The sequence below is a fragment of the Anopheles stephensi genome, chromosome 2 (genome assembly GCF_013141755.1).
Source record: "Anopheles stephensi strain Indian chromosome 2, UCI_ANSTEP_V1.0, whole genome shotgun sequence".
NCBI classification, from domain to species: domain Eukaryota; kingdom Metazoa; phylum Arthropoda; class Insecta; order Diptera; family Culicidae; genus Anopheles; species Anopheles stephensi.
In genome coordinates, this window is record NC_050202.1 from 72,401,296 (window position 1) to 72,421,819 (window position 20,524).

The window sequence follows — 20,524 nt, forward strand, 5'->3', positions numbered from 1 at the left end:
TGGACAGCAATGGTTGGTCGGAACCTAAAGCATGGAAACAAATTTATTCACAGAATACTGACCGACCGACCGATGATACGCGCTGATCACAATGAAATGAAATAATGAAAATCGGTAGGGTTTAGCTTTAACGTTGCTGGTGAAAGTTGGCGGAAGGTTTGGGAGAAATAAATTTTTCGTTTCCCGGGAGATAGTTTGAGCTTGAGCACTTGATAAATATGACAAGAAAGAGAAGGCTTCTCGCACGGTGTTTAAGCTTTCGTTATTTTACCTGGATTATTTCCCATCCAGTCCTTTGACTGGACAATTTTGGGTATATTAAATGATGGAAGTCTACCACGTGAAAGAAAGAGTCTCACTATACTTACTAAGTATATACCGAATTAAATTCCTAAAATCAAATGATGCAACGAGTTGCGAGATAAAATAATCGGAATTAGTATCCGCGATCAAACATTGCAGAGGATTCTTTACACATTCTCAATAACGATTGTTACAGTGTGGATCAGATAATTTTAAATATTTGGCGGTATGTTTGTAGAACACCCCCGGGGGCGTTTCATTATGCATTGAAGAACCAATGAATGCCAATTTCAATCAAAATTGACAAGGATTTGAACAGGGCAAGATATTGGGGGTTATAAATTCCAAATTGTTGAATAATTTAGGAGAACTGCTTCAAATGGATGGTGAAACATTTGCAAGCCCAGTGTATCTTCAACTAACATGCTGGTTTCTTCCAGGCAGTTGAAGGGAAATTTTACTAATTCCTTCCCTTTCCTTCGGCTGGGCCAACACACGGCTGCAAACGGATTCGAACGATTTTCGGAATGTCGAATTGGATTTTCCGACCCGTCGTCTCCCTGTGCGCCGGATGTGGTGATATCAAGAAGCTACGGTATCCCCAAACTCCCCCATCCCCCCCCCTCCACGCACAAAAAAAAAACTCCGGAAGGGATATTGGGTCTTTTGTTTCGAGGCAAGAATTTGACCAATGAGTTCTCGAGTAGCATTTTTCCGAAAGCAAGCAAGAAAGAGAGCGGCTCGTTTGTCCCTGTCCACGATCGGCATGCTCGGGCGAAACAGTTGTTTCGAGACTGGAATGATTTAATCTGTGGAGTGTTCGTGGAAAATGGATGTCTCCATGCGGTGCAGTGCTATGGAGAAGGATCGGCCGGCCGCCAAGAGAAAAAAAAGGATGGATTGCGAGGCACGATTTGTCTTTGGCCTGGCGGGAGTAAACTCAGTTGCTAAGCTGTTCACTCAACTGCATACTAATGTAGGGTGTGCTGTGCAGTGGAAAAACACTGCATTGTACGGCTGGATCAAAAACATATTACGCGTATTATTGGACCGTACGTACGGCGCAGGATTAACGTTCAACTTGTTCGATTGAAAACAAAAACCCTGGAGAAAACTGGGTGATAGAGGGGGCGAAAAAAACGACCAAACGTCCTACCAATTCGAAAGCGTCGGATAGCGATCATGATCGTATGGGCGCGTTAAAGAACAGGTGTATCAAACGCCTCGCTGACCCACTTACACGCTTACAAATAACCCGAATGTTGAGTTCTCTCTGCTACGCCTGTGTCACCGCAACCACGTCAACGGGTCAGATGCGTTGGACAGATGGGCGATGGGAAACGTCCCCAGACATTCCTGCCGGGAAGTGGAAGTTTTTCGTTTTCATTTTCGTTCCACATCCACTGCCACACCGATGGGCCATCGGTATCATCAGCAAAAACCGGAACCCAGTAATGCCGCGTACCGCTATCCGGTTTTAAAAGCCCCCCGGTAGGGTGTCAATGGAAGTTGGCCCGATCCCTCAGCTGGCAGTTGAAGCTAGCAAGGAGATTGAGAGGCAAGTGGATTGAGATAATTTTCCCCGAGCTTACTCACACGGGAACCGGGTGGGGAAAAAAACCGGGCGTTGATTATATGGTTTTGTTTTTGGCACATTCCGCTACCAAACCATGCTGGTTGCAATCGAAAAATCGCATTCGGTCCAACCGGAATGACTAAGGCAGACTGTTGGAGGGGGTCGGGGGAAGGGGGTAGGTGGGGAGCGAAAAAGCGCGAAGTACACGATCGCTGGCAGTACATCGTCAGCTGGCTAGCAGGGCTGGCTGGATGAAACAGTTTTGACACACTTCGCAATGGCCGTTACCAGCGGTATTGTAGTGATGAGCAAAGGAAAACTGTGCACCGAATGCACCTGTACCGTTTCCTACGGTACCTCGTAACGTAATGTTGAGGACGGTTCGGCGGTTTTATTTTTTGTTTACGCTAAAGCCTTATAGCTCGTATGCAATATGGAAGCAAACATTTTTGTGCATGTGTAATCCGCTTAAAAACATGACGCACACATGTCTTTTGAATAATATGCATGCAGGGAACTCGATACAGCCAACTTCGGGTGCTCTGTGATTAAGATGTTTCATGCCACTGTGCAGCTAGGAATGCAGTCGAACTTGCAGCATGCAAGAGCTGCAGCTGGAAAATGTTTCACATTCCGTATTTATCTTTGGCACAAAACAAAGATCAGCAGTGGAAACGATCCTCGCAATCCAGCTATCCTTTGTGGGGCGGTTGGTATAATTTAGCATTATTGCATAACGCCCCCGTTTTGCACTTGTCCCCCCGCCCCCGACAGCTGACTAAACAATCGGGCACCGAGTGTACAGTGGAACGTCCCGAAAGGTATTAGCCGGGGACCGTATCGCGACAGCGTGCGAGCAGACGAGAGTGGATTGCAATGAAATTAATTTCTTAAAATCTACCTTCCTTCTAGTGCTGAATCACAGTGCTGCTGCACTCGCTGAGCGTTTTTGTTTTCCCTGCCGTGGTGGTGACTCCGCTGATGCTTAAGCTGTTCCGATTTCGTTGCTCAGAAAATAAAGTTGAAGATGGAGGTACTTTTTGTTTTCTCCCTTACCGGTGGCTATTCATCTACGCTGCGAGATTGTGGGGCGTATGGTCGGGTCTCTTCCGTTCGTCTAAAATCGCTTCCGGAGTTGTTTGAATGGTAGATGAAATTTAATTTCCGCTGCACAATAAACTAAACATCTCGTTTTCCAGTCCAGTGCAGGAGATGCGTTTTTCAATTGTCTTTTTTTTTTGTTTTGCTTTGCTGCTGGTGGCTGTTGTTGTTTCTGTCGTGCGTTTGCGTTTTAAAGATTCGTCGTACATTTAAGACAGGTCTGTGGAGCTATTAATCTGCTGATAGGAGGATGCACGCCGGTAAGACTAACATCTAGATTCCTGGGATGGGTGGTCTATCGCCGCAAGCCAAAACTCGTGCCATACAGCTGGTCTTTGGATAATTCAAATTGGACGTATTTGTGAAAGAAAGGCAATTAATTTAATGCAAAATAAAGGAGGTTTATAAACAATACAATAAACTTCCCAAAAAAAAACTTTTATTTCTTGATCTTCTCCGACATGCTAATATCCTTTATGAATTTGGGTTTTATATGAAAATTTTAAAATAATCGAGTGAGAAATTGAGTGAGACAAAAAATATTCTTCTGCTTCTTCTTCTTCCTTGGCACTAATTTCAACCTCGATAGGTTGGCTTTCTGTGATTTAATTTGATCCGCTGTACAGTAGTCAGGCCTACATGCGGGGAGGCGGTATGGATGGGATTTGAACCCCGGTCAGGCCGTGTGAAGACCGACGCCACTATCGCCTCGGCCACCGGATCGATCCTACAAACAATTATAGCCTTTTTATAGCCTGTCCAACTACGTGGCATTAATAAGTCTAGTTTGCCAGAAACGCTGGGCGTTTACTTAAGAAGAAGTCCTATTTTTTTGTTTAATATATTTACAATATTTTCAAAAACATGTCAACTATAAACTCACAATCGATTTTTCAATTGATCCAATGACAGCATCGTTTGCTGAACATCTTGAAGTATATTTTACCAAAAAAAAACTAAGATGATTCGTTGAAAATCGGCAACTTCGGCGGCCCGGGGGAAGTTGGTCTTCACACGGCAGTGGACCGATCCCTTACAGTGAGGACTGACTATCCAGCTATCAATAAATCTAGCAAGCCAGAAATGGCAGACATGACCTTAAGAGGTCGACAACGCATGACGAGCTGCATGAGATGATTAGCAATTATATTAGACTATCGAAGAATCTTGCGAACTCATCATGTCATGAAAATGGCACCGAACGACCCAGCTACAAAAGCTTTTCTTGGATCGTCCTCATTGACAGAGGAGGCGCGATAGACTCAAGTTGAGAAGAAGTGAAGGCAATAATACCAGAAAAGCCGGGATATTGTTTGGCACCGGTGTTCATACGGCAGAACAGGGGTTCAAATCCCATCAGGGCCGGTCCACCGCAGTGGTCATAGTGTCAGACCACTGCGTGATATCACCTTTAAGAAGTCGTTTGACCAAGAAGGGAGATATGCTTGACTGTGAGCAGTATCAAGGACTTCTGCTGCAGACTAAGACCACAAAATGAATACTCCATTCGCGTAAATTTCGTTAATGATGTTTGTGCTGGATGACAGCACAACCTCGACAATTGATAAGAAATTTAATTCTCGCTATTCAAAGAGATTACATTTTCTAGAATCATTTTGCTGACAATCTCGTTTTGCCCAGCTATTCCCCACAAAAAAAGGCTGATAAGAATCGTTCCTACCGAAACATTCTAGAAGCGCGGTGTGACGATTTTTTGTTGCGCTCCACATTTACAGTGGTACAAACAAATGACCGATGACTGTTGTTCCGCGCTGTCACACTTTGTAAAATCGCAATAATGGTAAGCTGAACCGCAAAACGATAAATGCAAAACACTCTATTATCTTGCAATCCGGTTGCAGGATTATTCGGCAAAAACCAGTTGCTGCGCACGATCAACGTTTGCCAGACCCGGGCAGACGCCACTAACTATCTGGAGCAATATTCCGTGTGACATGATTTATTTGTGGTCGAGATTTAACCTTCCGCCGCTCCGCTGGCTGCTAACTCTCCACGGGTTGGGGAGCCAGTGCACGTCAGACGACGTTTGCATAATGCCATTTTACTGTTCCCCGCCTTCCGGCGAACTTGCCATTGCCGGTGTGCGCGTAAATCTTATTGCCGGGTCTTTAAAGCGGTTTGCAGCGAGGGGGTAGAAACGTGCATTGTAGTGCCCAAATCGGTGCCAAAAACCTCGTAAGCAAGTGTTCCACGTTTGTTCCTGAGACTCCCAGGATGTCATTGGTCCCGGGTGTGGGGAAGGATTTTGGAGTCCGGTAGGAAAATTGATGATATTTATAATGGATCCTCTGGCCGGGTGCGGGTACGGACGAACAGATTCAATTGCATTCACTTGACCCGGCCCAAGCTCGGTGGCAGTTGGGCCGTTTTCGTTTTCTTCCGAACTGTAAAAGAAAACTGAACGCGAAGTTGTGTGTTATGTTAGGCTCACTTTCTTTTCTTAGCCATGCGCTCCAGGGCAACGCATTAATACTTATGATTTCTTTTTCGGGAATGGCCGCGTCGAATGGCTTGGCGTAACAATCCTTGGTGGAGTGTTTGCTGGTCTGTCGCAAGGTTTCATTTCCGGCTACAGGATATCGCACTTGCAGGCTCGTTGTGCTTGCTACCATACGGATAGCTGACTGGGACACACCAAAACTTAATACAACTATGACTGCACCGACTGCCGAAAGAGCCATTTTTCCGCGTGAAGTAAGACTACATGGCTGGGACGTAATCCGATTGTTTTGGCAATCTAGCAACGTTCGGCTTACTGGTTCTTCGGTTTGGTTGTTTTATTTTTTACTCCATGCTCTTGCTCCATCTCCTTCAAAACCTGCTCCCCAAACAAGCGAGAGCAAGATTGTACACATTTTGACTCCTGGGTTGTTTTTTTTCAGGTCCCCATGAGTTGTACAATTATTTCAATGCAACGAAAGTAGGGAAGAAAGAGTAGTGAAACACCATGCAAAAAAAAAACACACTCTCTACAGTTTGTTAACGTGCACTTGTGCTGAAGTTGCACTTTGTGTAACAACTTTGTAAAGCTTTAAAACATTTGTACAGCGTGCCTGGACGAGGGCGTTCCCCGTACGGTGCGATGCCAACCAGGGCCAAGAATAAAACTTTCAACCCGCACCGTCGGCGTCGGTGACAGAACGTGCCGAAGTACGCGAAACATTACGAAATGAGACACACACACACAGCCCACGAAGCAGCAGCAGCACAATCCCGAATCTTCTGGTTCCCAAATGTCAGAAACGATCAAAACTGCTAAAGAAGTGTGTACTTGGGTACTTTCACAGTTTTTGTTGTTGTTGTGCGACTGCAACTGGACTGGAAGTGCTGGCTTAATTTAAATACAAATTATCCAGAAAATAATGAACCAGAACTAGTGTACGTGCTGGGATGCCACGGGTGAATCATAATATTATGACATAGCCTTGGATGGCTGCCGGACTCTCGGCATCCCTGACGCTCGGCTTACGTCGTATCGTTCGCTAGCTTTTCACTCACTTTCTTTTGACACCTTAGTTGATGGAGCGCCCTCAGCTTCCGTCAGCTGTAAGTGGAAACCCACCGGAGCTAAGGATAATGATTAGCGGGAAAGCATATTCTTTTCCATTCGTTTCGTTCCGGTCACGGGCACGAGGTCCGGCAACGGGACCAGTAAGGGATAAATAACCTACAGTAGCAAGATGTTACCCGGAGCTACCATCCGAGCGGGGCTGTGCGAATGAAACACAGCATCGGAATAAATATTTAATTAAATTTTCATTTTCTCTCACCCATCTCAGTACGCCGGTCGGCTGGGGCACATCCAGCGAGGTAGTGGCAAGGCAAAAGAAAATACGCTGAACACCGGTGGTTTGTGTCGAATGATAAACGAGGCGTAAATCAAAGTACACCGGCGTGTGCAGTTTTGCAAGAACTCCGACGCAACTCCGACGAACCAAGCCCCCCCTGCCCGAAGGCGATGTAAGCTTTCGACCGAGCCGACGGCAAACACGAATGCAGCAGAACTACGGCGAAGCGTACAGGCAAAAGCTCCCCGGGCTGAACGGTCGGGAGCCTGAACTTTAAGAAGCCGTGTACGCCCCGGGTACTTCTAACGAGATGTAATGTGCCGTTGATAAGCAACATCAAAGGCTGTGCCACTATGCTAACAACACATCCCGGCGCTCAAGTGCCCTTGGGGATGCGTGGATACCGGTTTGAGGGGGGGAAATTTCACTTTCCACCAGCGGCGAACCGTTTCGGGGCGGATGTTCTCTCGAGCGGTAATTGCCGGTGAGCCGTCACAGTGGTAGGTGCCATCGCGAAGAAGCGAATCTGTGTCATAGTAACAGTCACGCTGGAATGGTTAAAAAAATATGTGACCGTGGGGTCGTGTACGGGCACTGGTTGCATTTTGTGAGAGTTTCACGCTTAAAATGGAACATCCAAATTTCCGTGTGAAGATAACATTCTTTGGATAAGATGGATTCTAGAAGAAAACAAAAACTGGGAATGGATTTGAACAATAAGGATATATGGCCATCTGGAGAAGCTTCTCGACCCTAGCTTCGTGGACTATGGAAGCTCCTTATTGGTCCAGATATCCAGCGACATTCCTTCCTGGCTTCCTTTTTCGGTGCTTCATATGACCCGTAGTCGTATAATCCACAAGACAATCTTGCAGGCCAGTAGTAGGTCTTCATATGGAAGTACCGGTGCTCGATTCCTGTCTGGATCGTCTCTCCCTATGTAAGACTAACTGTCGAACTACGGGAGAAATTATTCAAGGAAGCAAGTAACGGGCTGGCCAACACCTCTCGAGGTTGAAGAGCCAAATAAGATAAAGCTAATCTATAGAATTGTAGGACTCAATCTGTTGGACAATTTTTTAAGCTCACTTCAAAATGATATTGATTGATAACTCATAAATTCATTTGATCTAACTTCCCATTTCTAAATGAGGATGTAGGTCATTATTTTGGACCTCATCTATCAGGAGTTACTTGTATGTCGAGTCCTTCCCTTCTAATGTTAGAAAAAATTTGTTTGATTGGCTCATGTTTATGGCGCATGATTGATTTCCTGATGCTTCCAATTATTGATTTTTAATTGTTGTGGAATTGTTCTAATGATTAGCCTTCATTGAATAGTTCAGGATTAAAAATTAACTTCCTTTTTTTGACTCCCAATAGCTCGTTATCATTGTACGATGCAGGAGCCACTAAGCACAACACCCCAGTTTGACTATTGCTTACGCACAAAAAAAAATGCACAATCGCTTCTTTTGATTTAGGTTAACCGAGCAGGAATATCGAAAACAAATCCACCGACCAAAACGCGACAGCCCGGTGTGCGGCATTGAGTCCTTGCTACTATTGTGGCGCGGTTTCACACGCCACGTGTGGCGCCGTTCGTGTGTGTGCGTGTGCGGTTTGTTATGGCAATGGTCAGCATGCGGTTAACTCATTGTGTGGCGTACCTCAAAAAGCTAAATCGATCTGAATGATTCCACGGATCGGCGGGCACGCACAACTGACGCACATACACACACACCAGGAGACTAAAGTGATTGGCTTCCGCTGTACGGGGGATGATCGTTAGGGTCGAGCGATGAAAGCTTTTCACTATATTGTGATGCCTGGTCAGCCTGGGCAGGGTCTGTGCCTATCCTTGTCCCATCGGTAGAGCCAGAAGCAGCGAGAACAATGAGTGGTTGGTTGGTTGGTTGGTTTGTGCCCCGGGACCGGCTGGGCGGTGGATTATTTTGTTTGCTAAATTAACAGATGTGGTGAAAGATTCCGTGGCACATGTGGATGATGTTTGCGGTATTTGTGAAATCCTAATCCCACGGCATAAGCGACTACCACTGGCAACTACCACGGGGGGGGGGGGGGGGGGGGAACGGTCGGTTACTTTTTTTTGCTGTTGCTGTGGATAAAGTATGAATGGGAGACCGGGATTTTTCCATCCCGAACAACATTTGACCACCAGTGCTCGTTAATTAGCATATGGGAGACGGAAATAGGGCGTGGTGTTCGGCGAGAGTTCTGGATGCATGATGGAAGTTGAGGAGAGCAGGGACTTGGTTTCTATTGTGTGTGCCTGCGTTGGAACCGGAACAAAAGCGTTTGAAGGAGGGATTTTCACTCTTTTTCCTGTTTCAAAATGGAGGCATACATAAATTTTGTATGGCGCTAGCCGCAGCTGTGGATTCACTCGATTGAATCTAGCAATTCATGTGAAGTCTAAAAAAGTTGGGGCGGTTCGGTGGATGAGGCGATAACGGCGCCGGTCTTCACACAGCAGGACCGGTGCTCAAATCCCATCCGAACCGTCGCCCCGGAGTTTTAGTAAGGTATTTTATTTCTAGCACTAACTTTCATCTATCAAGATACAAAATTTCATAAGACGATCAAAATTAAACTCAAGTAGATAAACTTTTTTTAATAAATTACTTTCATTGCCTGACAGCTTTTTAGATATTGTAGAGTTTCCCAATAATAATTTTGAAAGCTCTATCGAATAAATTCGAGAACGGTAAATACCTTCAATGGTGTTTTTTTTCCCCCACATTACACGGATTAGCGATTCGTGAATCGTATTGATAAGCTTACACGATGTGCTACGCGCTGTAAGCGGCTTATATTAATTTGTTTCCAATTTGTCCTCTCGAGAATCAAAACAACCTACCTGTGAGTTCGGCGAGTGAAACTGTTATTAACGATGGTGTTACACCTTTTTTTCTATAACCAGTCCAGAGGCAACGTTTATGCTTGTAGTGAATGGGGGAATATTTTGCCCATCCACAAAACTAGGAAGAACCCCCGATGGAATTTTGCGAACGTTGGATTACCCCAACTGACGACGATGAGCGAAGGGAAGTGTGTCGTCTCCACACACAAACAAACGAGAGAGAAAAAAAATCCCTCAGTTCTGGATGGGATTTTGAATGTGATTGAGGTCAGCTGAAGCTTTCACCTAAATTTCGTCGTTCGATTCCCGGGATCGTCCGCCTTCAACATCAAAGCGTTTTCCGTCGCCGTCTGGAGACATCGCTGCTTGCCCGGAATCTCCAATCGCCCGGGCCCGATGATCAAAATTCCTTTATCGAACCTTTATCTGCACCGAAAGCCCGATGTGTGTCCCTTTTGCTCGGGGTTGTGTGTGTGTGTGTGTGCTGCTCGGTGCGCTTGAAAACAACACCCCTTTTTGATGTACGCCCGAACCGTGGCACTGTAAAACACACATTCCGGTTTTGCGAAATGAGGAATGTGTGTGTGTGTGTATGTGTTTTTTTGTTGTTGCACCGAATGTGTTTGTTTGAAGTTGCTGCATCCAGCAAACGGTTACTTGCTATCGAACGTAGACCCGACACAGAACTGATGCCGGTTGGACATACGAACGCGTTGGACTTCTGGAGCAAACAATGCCACGCAAGCGACGCGACGGTGTCAAGTAACGGTAAACTGGCTGATGGCTGAGTGAAAGAGCGGCCATAGGAGACATCTTGGACGTTAACCTTCCCCTAAGGGGTGGTGGAAAAATGGGGATGAGAAGAGACGCGTTTGCTTTCTTCGCTTCGCGTTGGTTCACGCTGTGTTGACACACGGAGAGGAATGCGATCGTGGTCGGTCGGTTGTGTTTGTGTGGCCTTAGCAGGGGTATCGAGTTGAGCAGTTTAATATTCAACCGGCGGAATGATGATGCTGCCTTTTGCTGATGAAACACCTGACCAGTTGACTGATGTATGTAACGAAAGTCGAACGCATCAAAAGTCCTAAGCGGTGAGAGCTGACCAGAGCGATGGCCGCTTGTATTGGTGATGCCAGCGTCGGTGGTGCGTCTTGTTGTGATCTTGAGCTTTAACGAAATAAAAGAGACGATCACGCGCGCGCACACACACACACACACACACACACACGGCGTGTGAGAAGCACGCACCACCAAAAAGCCCATTGTTTATCTCCCACTTCGAAGGCGTCCGTTTGGTAGTCAGTTTTCACACTTCGATCGGGGCGCGAGATGGGAGTGGATGAGAACAGCGCAACGTTGTGTCACGGTTTTCACGGGATGGCGCGCACGGAGATGGAAAAGTTTGCCACTTTGTTTGGAGTTTGTTTTTTTTGCTTTGTTTCTGGTCCGTGACGCGAGCGATGATGTGGTGCGCTGAATAAATTCCATTTTTGCGTTCCCTTTTCCTAACTCACGAAAAAAATAAAAATACTTACGCCCCTTCAACTTCACGGTTCACGGCGGCGACGGCAGTCTTACGACGGCAAAACTGGTCGTATGGTGAAGAAGTTTGTGCAATCATCATCATCCGGTCGTGCGATTTCGGCAACGCGCCGTGTGAGATAATTTTTTTCAGCAAGACGCATTATGTGGGGAAACGAGCGGGAAATCGGGGGGCCTGTAGGGGTGTGTGTATTTTTTTTTCGGTTGGTTTTGTTTATTTTTCGATTCGATGCGTATCTTGCAACTTTTAACGGTTTGTAGATTGAAAATTGTTCGAAACTCGTTCGCTAGGTGTAATAGAATTGTAGATGGGGACGATTTCGAGATTAAGAGCTATGAACGTTGGATGATGTAAATAAAATAGATAAAAAGAGTAAATAATTTAGTATGAAGAGAAAAGTTTGATAACAATTTATCTACTCAACTCTCCGTACTCCAGCAATAGCGGTCTACCAGAGCATTCAATTCAAAACCTTACATGCTTGAACCGATTTCGTTTGAACCTTTTAATTATGGCTTACATTTTGATTGCCTCCCAGACGCCCAAGCCAACCGAAGCTCTAAGTGCAGAATATCTTGATTGTGGTGCTTCGCTTAATCGTCTAAATTAAATGCAATCGTCATAAAGACGGGGTTGCCACCGGTTTGCTTGTTGTGACCTTCGGCTGAAGCTTGGCCGCCGGTCAATTAGGAAATTGATGGTCATCTTTGTCAGGTGGACTCGGCTGTTGACTGTGTCCGGTGTGGAGTACATGGCCTCAGCGTTCTGAAGGCACGTCCTCGTCCTCACCCCGCCGGTATAGTGGCTAAGTATGACGGTTTTACAGCGACCCACCATACAAACACCGGTACAAATTTACAATTCACTTAATTGAATGATAATAGAGCAGCACCACAGCGAGCAGCTCATCAGAAGGAGGCTTCCCGTCGTTGGCGGCTAGTTTCATGGACGGCTAGCTTTCGGACCGGGGGCGAGTGGGGGGCAATTAGGGGGTTTTGGCCGAGCGGACCCTTTCACCCCGGGTGCGGTAACTGAGGTCAGGTCATTCCATTAATTGACTCATCCCGAAAACAGCACCTTTCGCGGCACCAAATGCTCGTCAGCAACAGTACCCGGGACCCGAACACAAATAATGATCACCGGAACTCCCAGCGGATGGCGAAACGATGGGGAGGGTGAGAGAGTAGAACCACCACCATCTCCCAATCCACTGTCGTTATCTTGCGGTGTGCAGATGAGCTAATGAAAATAGAGAAATTCAACCACGGGCGGTAAAGCAAAGGTACTGCGGGCGAAAGACACAGCCAAAACGGCTTTCTCCTAATAGGAAAGCAACGGCAAAAAAAGGGAAGCAATCCGGCTTCATCAAGCAGGGTCCAGCTGGAGTTTGGTCCGTTAATTTGGAGCATTGTTTTTTGTTGATGCTATGCTGAGTACATGTGCTGCTGCATTAGTCCACGGAGAGTCCCAGCTTCCAACCAGGCGCGAACCGGTTAAAGATTTCTAGGACCAAGCCATAAAAAAAACGAACCGAAACCAACTTGCAATGAATAAACTATTCTCTGCCAGTTACTTGCGAGATTTTTTGGACGAAATTTTTGTTTTTGTTTGGAACCGTCCACCACCACGATCCATACGACGAGTGCTGGCACCGGTACGGGATGAACTTGGGGTTCACTAGCTACTCCGTGCCATCGGGAACCCCTTTAACCGTTTCGGAACAGGGTTGCCTGGCAAGGATGGCCGGTAAGGCTGATGCTTGGGTTGCTTCCGTTTGCCGGAGCGCTTTAGATTCTCGGCCCGGTTCCGGTATGAACGAGCTGGGTTTTGGGGCAAAAACGGTGATGGTTCATTTAGTATAAATGAGCACTCTGGGGATAGAGGATTGTTCTTGCAGGTTTTTTTTTGCGGCAAAGACTGGGAAATTATTCATGCTTCCTGTTTGCAGCTCGTACAGCATTGCCGAAACATTAGCGATGGAGCGAGGTGTGTTTGAATATTAGATGGCAAATTGGCATCGTTTGGCGTGTGGCGATGATGCTTGATTAGGGAGCTGTCGGTCCATCGCTGTGCTTAATGATGGCTATCTCATGGTTGGTGTACATAGATGTGTGTGTAATGTTGCACTGTACATTAACTGTTCACAAGTACAAGTATAATAGTGCTATACTTCAACGTTGTTTGGGACTACATCTTCGAGAGGCCTTGACTAGCCATTCCTGGCTGACATCTGAATTACTTTCCCCGTGTTTAGTTAGCCATTCTGGTGTTCTGGGAGGAGATCCTGACAGGATTCGATACTCGGTCCCGCTGTATGAAGATCGGGCATTGAACAGTTCCGTACTTCCGTACTTTTCAGTTACTCAATCTGCAACATGATTGAGAATTGAAGAATTCGGACAGTGCCACACAATGTATTGGCGCCAGTAAAGCATCACACCACAGCAACTACCAAACGCGCCACCAAAACAATAACAACAGCGCCGTGAGCGAAAGGTTTACAAACAAACATCCAGAAACAAGTCAACAATGACCATGGCTTACCCGACGCTTGCTTGCGCATTGTTGCGGTCGCCTGCACAGCGTCCACTCAACAGCGCCTCGCGCGACAGGGCAACCGTCGAGGTTGGCGTGAAGAAGAGTGAACTTTAAAAGCGTACACCGTCCTTCGCTCGGTGTCACCTTCAATCCGATCGGACCATGCGACACAACATCACCGGTCGAGAACTCCCGAGAACTCCCTTCGCAGCCTTCTTAAGGGGTGAACGCATAAATATGTAAGAATGTTTGCAATTGTGCAAAATTTCTCGGTCAAATGTTTGCCCTTCTGCAGACGGTTCTAGGGCTGAGCGGTTCGTCTGTCTGGGAAGCCGTGAGTCAGCATGTCGACCCAGGTGTTCGTGTCGACCCGGGGAGAATGTTGTTTGCGCGAGGGCGGCAAGGGCATACGGAACCGTCTCACCTTGCGTACACGCAGGTGCCTTCATTTTTCCACACCACAAGACATCGCAGCCATTGGTACCACCCTTTTCGGTGGAATGTTTTACCCCCTGTCACCTGGATGTGGTTCAATGTGTCCCCGGAGTGCACCCGAAACTGTCGCAAAACTTTGTCCCACTCGCATGCGGGAAACGGTGGTTGGGAAGGAATTTATTAGGTGAATTTCGGTTGGACTTTGGTACTTCAAGCTACGTGGAGAGGTGCATGTATGTGTTAGAAATAAATTTAAATATTTGCCCAAAACAAACAGCCGGCCGTTGGTACCTTGTCAGCAACACTTGCTTCCGAATCCGAGAAGTCACAAGGGGAGGTTTTTTTGGTTGACGTTGTTTGTCTAAAATCAACTGAAATATTAAACATTTTTGTTCGAATTTTGATGAAAGAAAGGGTCCGGGTTCCAAAGAGAAGTAGGGCTATGAAACATCAACTTTGACCGAATATAAAAGTTCATGTCTTCCTTGTGGGTCACTGCACACATCCGATCAATGCTTCGGGGTGCATCCAGGGGGTAAGCTAGCACCCGAAAGGTCATTAGTTGAATGTACCATAAATTAAATGTTTCAGCAACATAATTGAAGTACCATCATCCGTCCGGAATTAGTTGCCTATCCTCGCTCGACGATGCCAAGGAAGTGGTTGTGGTATTGAGGTGAAATAGTTTTTGATACTATTTGATTACACCCGGCAGCCGAAGGACGGGCGGGTCTAATAGGATGGGGTGTGAAAGACAAACAAGTGATGACTGTTCTTTTCCCTGCACGGGGTTGGAGATGAAGCTTGCCAAGGGACGGAGGTGCATTTGAACGGCGCCAACAAACGCCCCACGCTTCTAAGCTCCCAAAGCACACCCGGACATGTGTATTTGTTTTGCGAAACTAATATTAAACAAACAGAGCCCACGTCATTGTGGGTCTCCCCGCTGTAGACTTGCCAAAACGAAGAAAAGGGGAAATGCTACTACGCTCGTAATGATTTGATACAATTTCCTGGTCCGTCCCGGAGAACAAGACTCCCCGGTCCGTCCTTCCGTAGCAAACGCTGTTCCGTGCTTTAGCGGAGGACTCGCCTGGGCTAAAATAAGCCACATGCACACACGGCATGCACACAAATGCTACACATGGATTTGTTTGGTGGCGTTGGCTTGCCGGCCGTACGATCTTGCTCTTGCTGTCTGATATGTTGTGTGATGTCGTTGTGTGATGCCGAGTTTTGCGGTTGGGAAAAACAGAGAAATAGATAAAATAAATTAATTCATTTCTACTGACGAGAACGAATGGTGGCACGATTTTGCTCCGCAGCAGTCTGCAGGTCGGCCAGGAACTGGTCCACCACCGCAGAACAACAGCTCGGCATGGTGAAACGGGCTGAAAATAGACAGATGAATAAATATGCATATAGAACTAGTGATGGTGTACAGTACTGAGCAGAAGAAGCATCGGCAACAGTAGCAAACATATCCGGTCGGTAATATATGGAGCCACAGATGGACACACCCGACGGTTGGCAACCGAACATACGGTGGAGATGAAACCAAAGCTCGGCACAGGAGAGGAGCGAGTAGATGCAACAAAAAATGATGACACAAAAACCACATTCTAATGAAGCGTAAAGCTGGTCTCTGGATACCTTTTCGGGGCAATTCGTAATAAAAACGATCTGCTGGTGAGATAGCATTAGTTCGCAACCACAGCTAACGGTGGCGGTTGGTAGAGTATTCTTCTACGTCACGAAATGAATTAGCAACAAAGTGCTAATCATTAGTAATGTCGGTGTATAGGGGCCATGATCTTGGCTGGTTTGTTCGAATGAACGTTGATCGTTTAGTTTAAAAAGAGTCAGTTTGGTTTTTGAGATGTTTGCCCATGATAGACTATTGAAGATTTGAAGTTTTGAGTAAGATAAGATAAGAAAGTAAGAAAGCTTAAAAATTAACCTCAAATAGCTGATACAGTGAAGATTCGGTTTGCCGGGCAGGTCTGGAGATCAAATTCCATTTGGACCGTCCTCCCGTAGTTAGGGCTGACTATTCTACTGGCATTTGGGGCGGTCCGGTGGCAGAGGCGACAGCGGCCTTCTTTTACTTCGTTGGCACAACGACATCTGCTATTTCTGACTTCCTGAAGGCTGAAGCTTGCAAAAATCAATGTGGCCTTACGTTATACGTCAAATAGCATAACTTCAGGCGCATAATAAGAGATTTAAATTACAACAATAAGTGAGCTGAGGTACCAAAAATAATTTAAAATAATTGTTTATTTAATCCTTTCAAATATACAAATCGTTTTGTGAGCCAAAATTCTATTCAAAGTATATCTTATCCGATCTTCTCTAAAACTAAAACCAATATCTACATCGGATGACGTACGATGGCCGGCTTGATAAATCTGCACTCAACTATAAAGTCCGACAATGACAATGTCAAAAGGAAGTCTTTCATGTGTAAGCATACGAAATGAGGCAAAATTTGCAAGGATAATCTCCTGTTCGAGCTTCCCTAGTGCTGGCCTTATCAACAAGCTTGCCCCACGCATACACGGTGGGTATCCCCTCCAACTCGAAGGCGACCGATACGAAGGATACAATTTTGCTCCGTTCATCATAACTTCAATATTGTTCAACACAATAGCACCCCTCCACAGCCGGGCCATTAGAGAGGGATTGTGGAATCGCCACGCAGCGCAGTTTAAAATCGCAACAACGGACGAAAACAAACTTTCCCGCAGCAGCGGCGTGGACAGTAATGCACGGTTGGTGCACGGTACTAGCATCGGAACGTACGCGCGATGCAGTACCGTGCGGCCACCTATGCAGAAAATACTTTGTCAAAAGGTGCGCCATGCGGGGCCATTGAATGTACGGCAATGTCGATAGCAATGTTTCCATTGCGACGTACCGCACTGTGTGGTTTTTCCCAACGAACCCACACAGAACCCTTTCCCCATTGTGCTCGGTCCGGGACGCAATGTTGACCGTTTCTCGCATTGCCCATCCCCCCCCCCCCAAAATTTGGCGTGTCTGCATCCGCATGATACTGCTAATGAAGTTCCGTTGCGGGTGTACTACTGCCAAAAATGTCTTCCCCAGATTCGGACCCATCCCGACGAGTCCGGCACTTTGCTTATCTCAGCACAGCGGGTGGGGGGCGGGGAGATTTGAGCGGCAAAAAGTTCTCTTTGATGTGGGTTCCGTGCTGTGTGCTGTCGGCGTGCCATTCCCGACTTTATGATGCGAACGGAGGACGAAGAAGACGGAGCTGGGCGAAGAATTTGGCAGTCCAAAAAACGATGGACGCACGACGGCTGGCTGGGATTGTCGGTGCTTTCATAATTTTTCTTTCCGGCCGACCCGTACCCAGTTGTGCCCCCCCCCGTTCGCTCCGCACAGCCCGTGCCCCTTGTGCCGTGGCAAACCAATGCTAGTGCCCGACATCAGGCACAGATTTCTGCAGATTGCTGGCGAGGCTGGCACAGGGGAACTGGCGAAATTTTAGTGGCGGTGTGCCAGCGGGACTGCCGCAGAGGGACACTTGGAAAGTATGCAACAATTTGCCACCGTGGAGTAAGCCACCGGAAGAACCGGTAACAGCAGGCCGGATGGATGGTAACGGAACGAAACATTGCGAATCATTGCTGCTAATCGTCATTGTTCGGTCGGTCAGCTGTGCCACAATGTGTCGAAAAGTTTTGAGTGACACTTTGTTGTCCTAGCGTTCGCTTTGGGAGATCATTCGGTGGGCCAAAGTTTCAACAAGCAACATGGAGTGGTCCGAGCCCGGGATGCACGATTTGATGGAGGCGATGAACGGCGCATAATGAACGGTGAAGATAGACCGCGTCCGTAATTTGATCTGTTGTGAAATCGATATATATTACAAAGTTAGTCTACGCTAGGCAACGGTGTCAATTTGATTAGCTTTACTAGATTAACGCGTGTGGCTTATTCACTTCTGCTGTACGCAACTTGACTTGGGGCGGCCCGTTGGTAGAGGGCACAACGGCGCCGGTCATCATACGGCAGGACCGGGGTTCAAATCCCATCCAGACCGTTCACTCGCAGTGAAGACTGACTATCGTACAGGCAGGGCAAGGCCTTAAAACAAAGAGATACTTGATTTCAAAGATCTTGTGCTTTTTATGATAATGTTATTACCTCTTTCGTTTTCTTTCAGCTGACATGAGTGTGGCCATATTTAAGTGACCCACATTTTACGTACGGTACGCTATTAACACTGTCCAGCAGAAGGAAGTGGCAGACTCTGGCTAAAAATAGAAGTCGTATGAATAGCGTGAACTCAACCCAAGGTCCCAGGTTGCGGATGAGCTAACAGCACTCGGGTAATCTAGCCGATCGGAAGTGCTGATAGTGGAAGTGCACTTGAGCAGCTGAATCGGCGAGTGCATCGACGCTACACATCCCTGCTTCTGAACTGGTAAGTAGCTGTATGTGTGACCGTGCAAGACGTACGCTTCAGTCTAATGCAATTGAATGATGATTCCGTACGCCTGAGTCGCGCTTCAAGTGTGTGCTGTTGTTGTTGTTGTTGTGTGGTTATCGTTCCGCCTCACGTCACGCGGATGCTGCTTATTATTGGGCGAACGGGCTGATGAGTGGTCGTTTCGTGCTCGTTCCGGGCCTAACCTTCACCGTGATCGGCTCGTGATACGGCGGTCCGGACAGCGGTGATAGAGCGGTTTTGAGTGTGCTTGTGCCTTATCGGCGATATTGCCCGCGTAGCCTCGAACGCGGATGTCAGTGTCTTACCAGTGACCGGCCGGTACAGTGATGCAGGTGGACATTGGGCAGTTCTTTGCCGAGCACGACATCGTGCCGGTGCTGATCGATCGGGCACCGGACGCCTTCGCTAAGGTGGTGTACCGCGGCAAGAAGCTAGTGGACGCCGGCAAGGAACTATCGCCGGCCGAAGTGCGCGAGGAACCGAAGGTGGAGTGGTATGCCGATCCGACCGCACTCTACACGCTCGTCATGATCGATCCGGACTCGCCGAGCCGGATGGAACCGTGGAACCGGGAGTTTGCCCACTGGCTCGTGGGGAACATCCCGGGCCGGCACGTGCAGAACGGCGAGACGCTGTTCGAGTACATTCCGGTGTTTCCTCGGTCGGGTGTCGGCTTCCATCGGTACATCTTTCTCGTGTTTCAACAGCAATCGTGGAACGATTACTCGGGTGCACCACGGGCCTCGAATAAGTAGGTTCCTCTAGTCGAGTAGATTACAGTGGAAAGAATTGTTTTGTGCGGTGGTCCTAAAGCAACATCTTTCATCCACAGAAACCGAACGCCCAGGATACGGTTCAGTACGCGAGACTTTGCACGACACTACAGCCTAGGCAGTCCGGTGGCGGGCAATTTCTTCATCGCGCAGTACGATGACTTTGTGCCGGTTATACTCTCCCGATATCCGGCTTCGGATGATTACTAACTGCGTGTGTGTGTGGCGAAAACACGCAACAACCAGATGTAGCTAGTGCAGTGCGTGATCCAATTTCAATGAATGAGGTCCGTATGATGTCCAAGCGAACACCCAGGGTACGATCACCGATCATAAAACTCATTAAAACAATGCCATTCATTGTATCTCGAACGCTTCCGTTGTGAGTGTGTGTGTGTGTGCAAATAGTCTCCTCCTCGCCTCCCTCGAGGCTGTCCGATTCGATTACAGATTCGACATCCTGATTGTGATCAACCACTTGACTGAAGCCTGCGCCACCCTACACCACCGGTCCAGCCCCGGTAAACCTTCCAATGTTTGACCGAGCGCGCGCCCTGGGGACACATTTCCTGCTGACGCTGATGTTTTGCCGGCACCGTTCGCCACTGTTTACACGCCCGCGATCCGCTGAACGCGTTGAAATATTAAAATCGTTAAACCCTTTAATCCCGGTAGCACGAATAAATATTGACCCAAGGCCGATGGATCCGCGATTGTTGTGACCGGTAGGCGCAACATGATGAAAGTATCGCTTGTTTACTTTACGCAGGGGGCGCAACTTCTAGCGTGTAGTAGTGGGCCGTGAAAGCTCGCGAAAAGGGTAGCTGCGAAAGAAAGCCGGTTGGTTGGTTGTGATGTATCAATTTAATGAATTTTAATGGTTAATTTCGAGCCTTGTCGAGGACGGTTGGAAAATTCGTGGGATGAGCGCTTGCATCTATGCATCCAGACAGGGTACTATCGGTCGTGTTGTGCCCGATCCACTATTAAGCAGATTAAATTACGACGATGAGTCATGCAGGGGGGGGGGGGGGGGGGAAAAGTGATGCTTCAGGTTGCTTTCGGCCGTTTCATGCAAT

The 20,524-nt window shown here is 47.3% G+C and overlaps 2 protein-coding genes across 7 annotated transcripts in view; both read left to right on the forward strand.

Annotated features, from left to right (window-relative positions):
- LOC118504716 (cadherin-87A) overlaps positions 1 to 20,524 on the forward strand; it is a 132,474-nt gene that overhangs the window by 6,845 nt on the left and 105,105 nt on the right. For all 4 annotated transcript variants that reach the window (XM_036039554.1, XM_036039553.1, XM_036039556.1 and 1 more), the window contains exon 3: positions 18,385 to 18,645. The gene's annotated coding sequence lies outside the window, so the exon portion shown is untranslated. The remainder of the gene's footprint in view (positions 1 to 18,384; positions 18,646 to 20,524) is intronic.
- On the forward strand, positions 18,803 to 20,193 carry LOC118504719 (protein D2-like). 3 transcript variants are annotated; one of them, XR_004905338.1, is made up of 3 exons: positions 18,803 to 19,423; positions 19,505 to 19,732; positions 19,896 to 20,193. XR_004905338.1 is itself a non-coding variant. In XM_036039562.1 (2 exons), the coding sequence occupies exons 1-2, from the start codon at positions 18,999 to 19,001 to the stop codon at positions 19,653 to 19,655; spliced, it is 576 nt and encodes a 191-aa protein (XP_035895455.1). In that variant the 5' UTR covers positions 18,803 to 18,998; the 3' UTR covers positions 19,656 to 20,192. The 3 variants fall into 3 exon arrangements, 1 of the variants encoding a protein (XP_035895455.1); XR_004905337.1 differs by having other exon boundaries at positions 18,805 to 19,423; positions 19,505 to 19,762; XM_036039562.1 differs by having other exon boundaries at positions 19,505 to 20,192.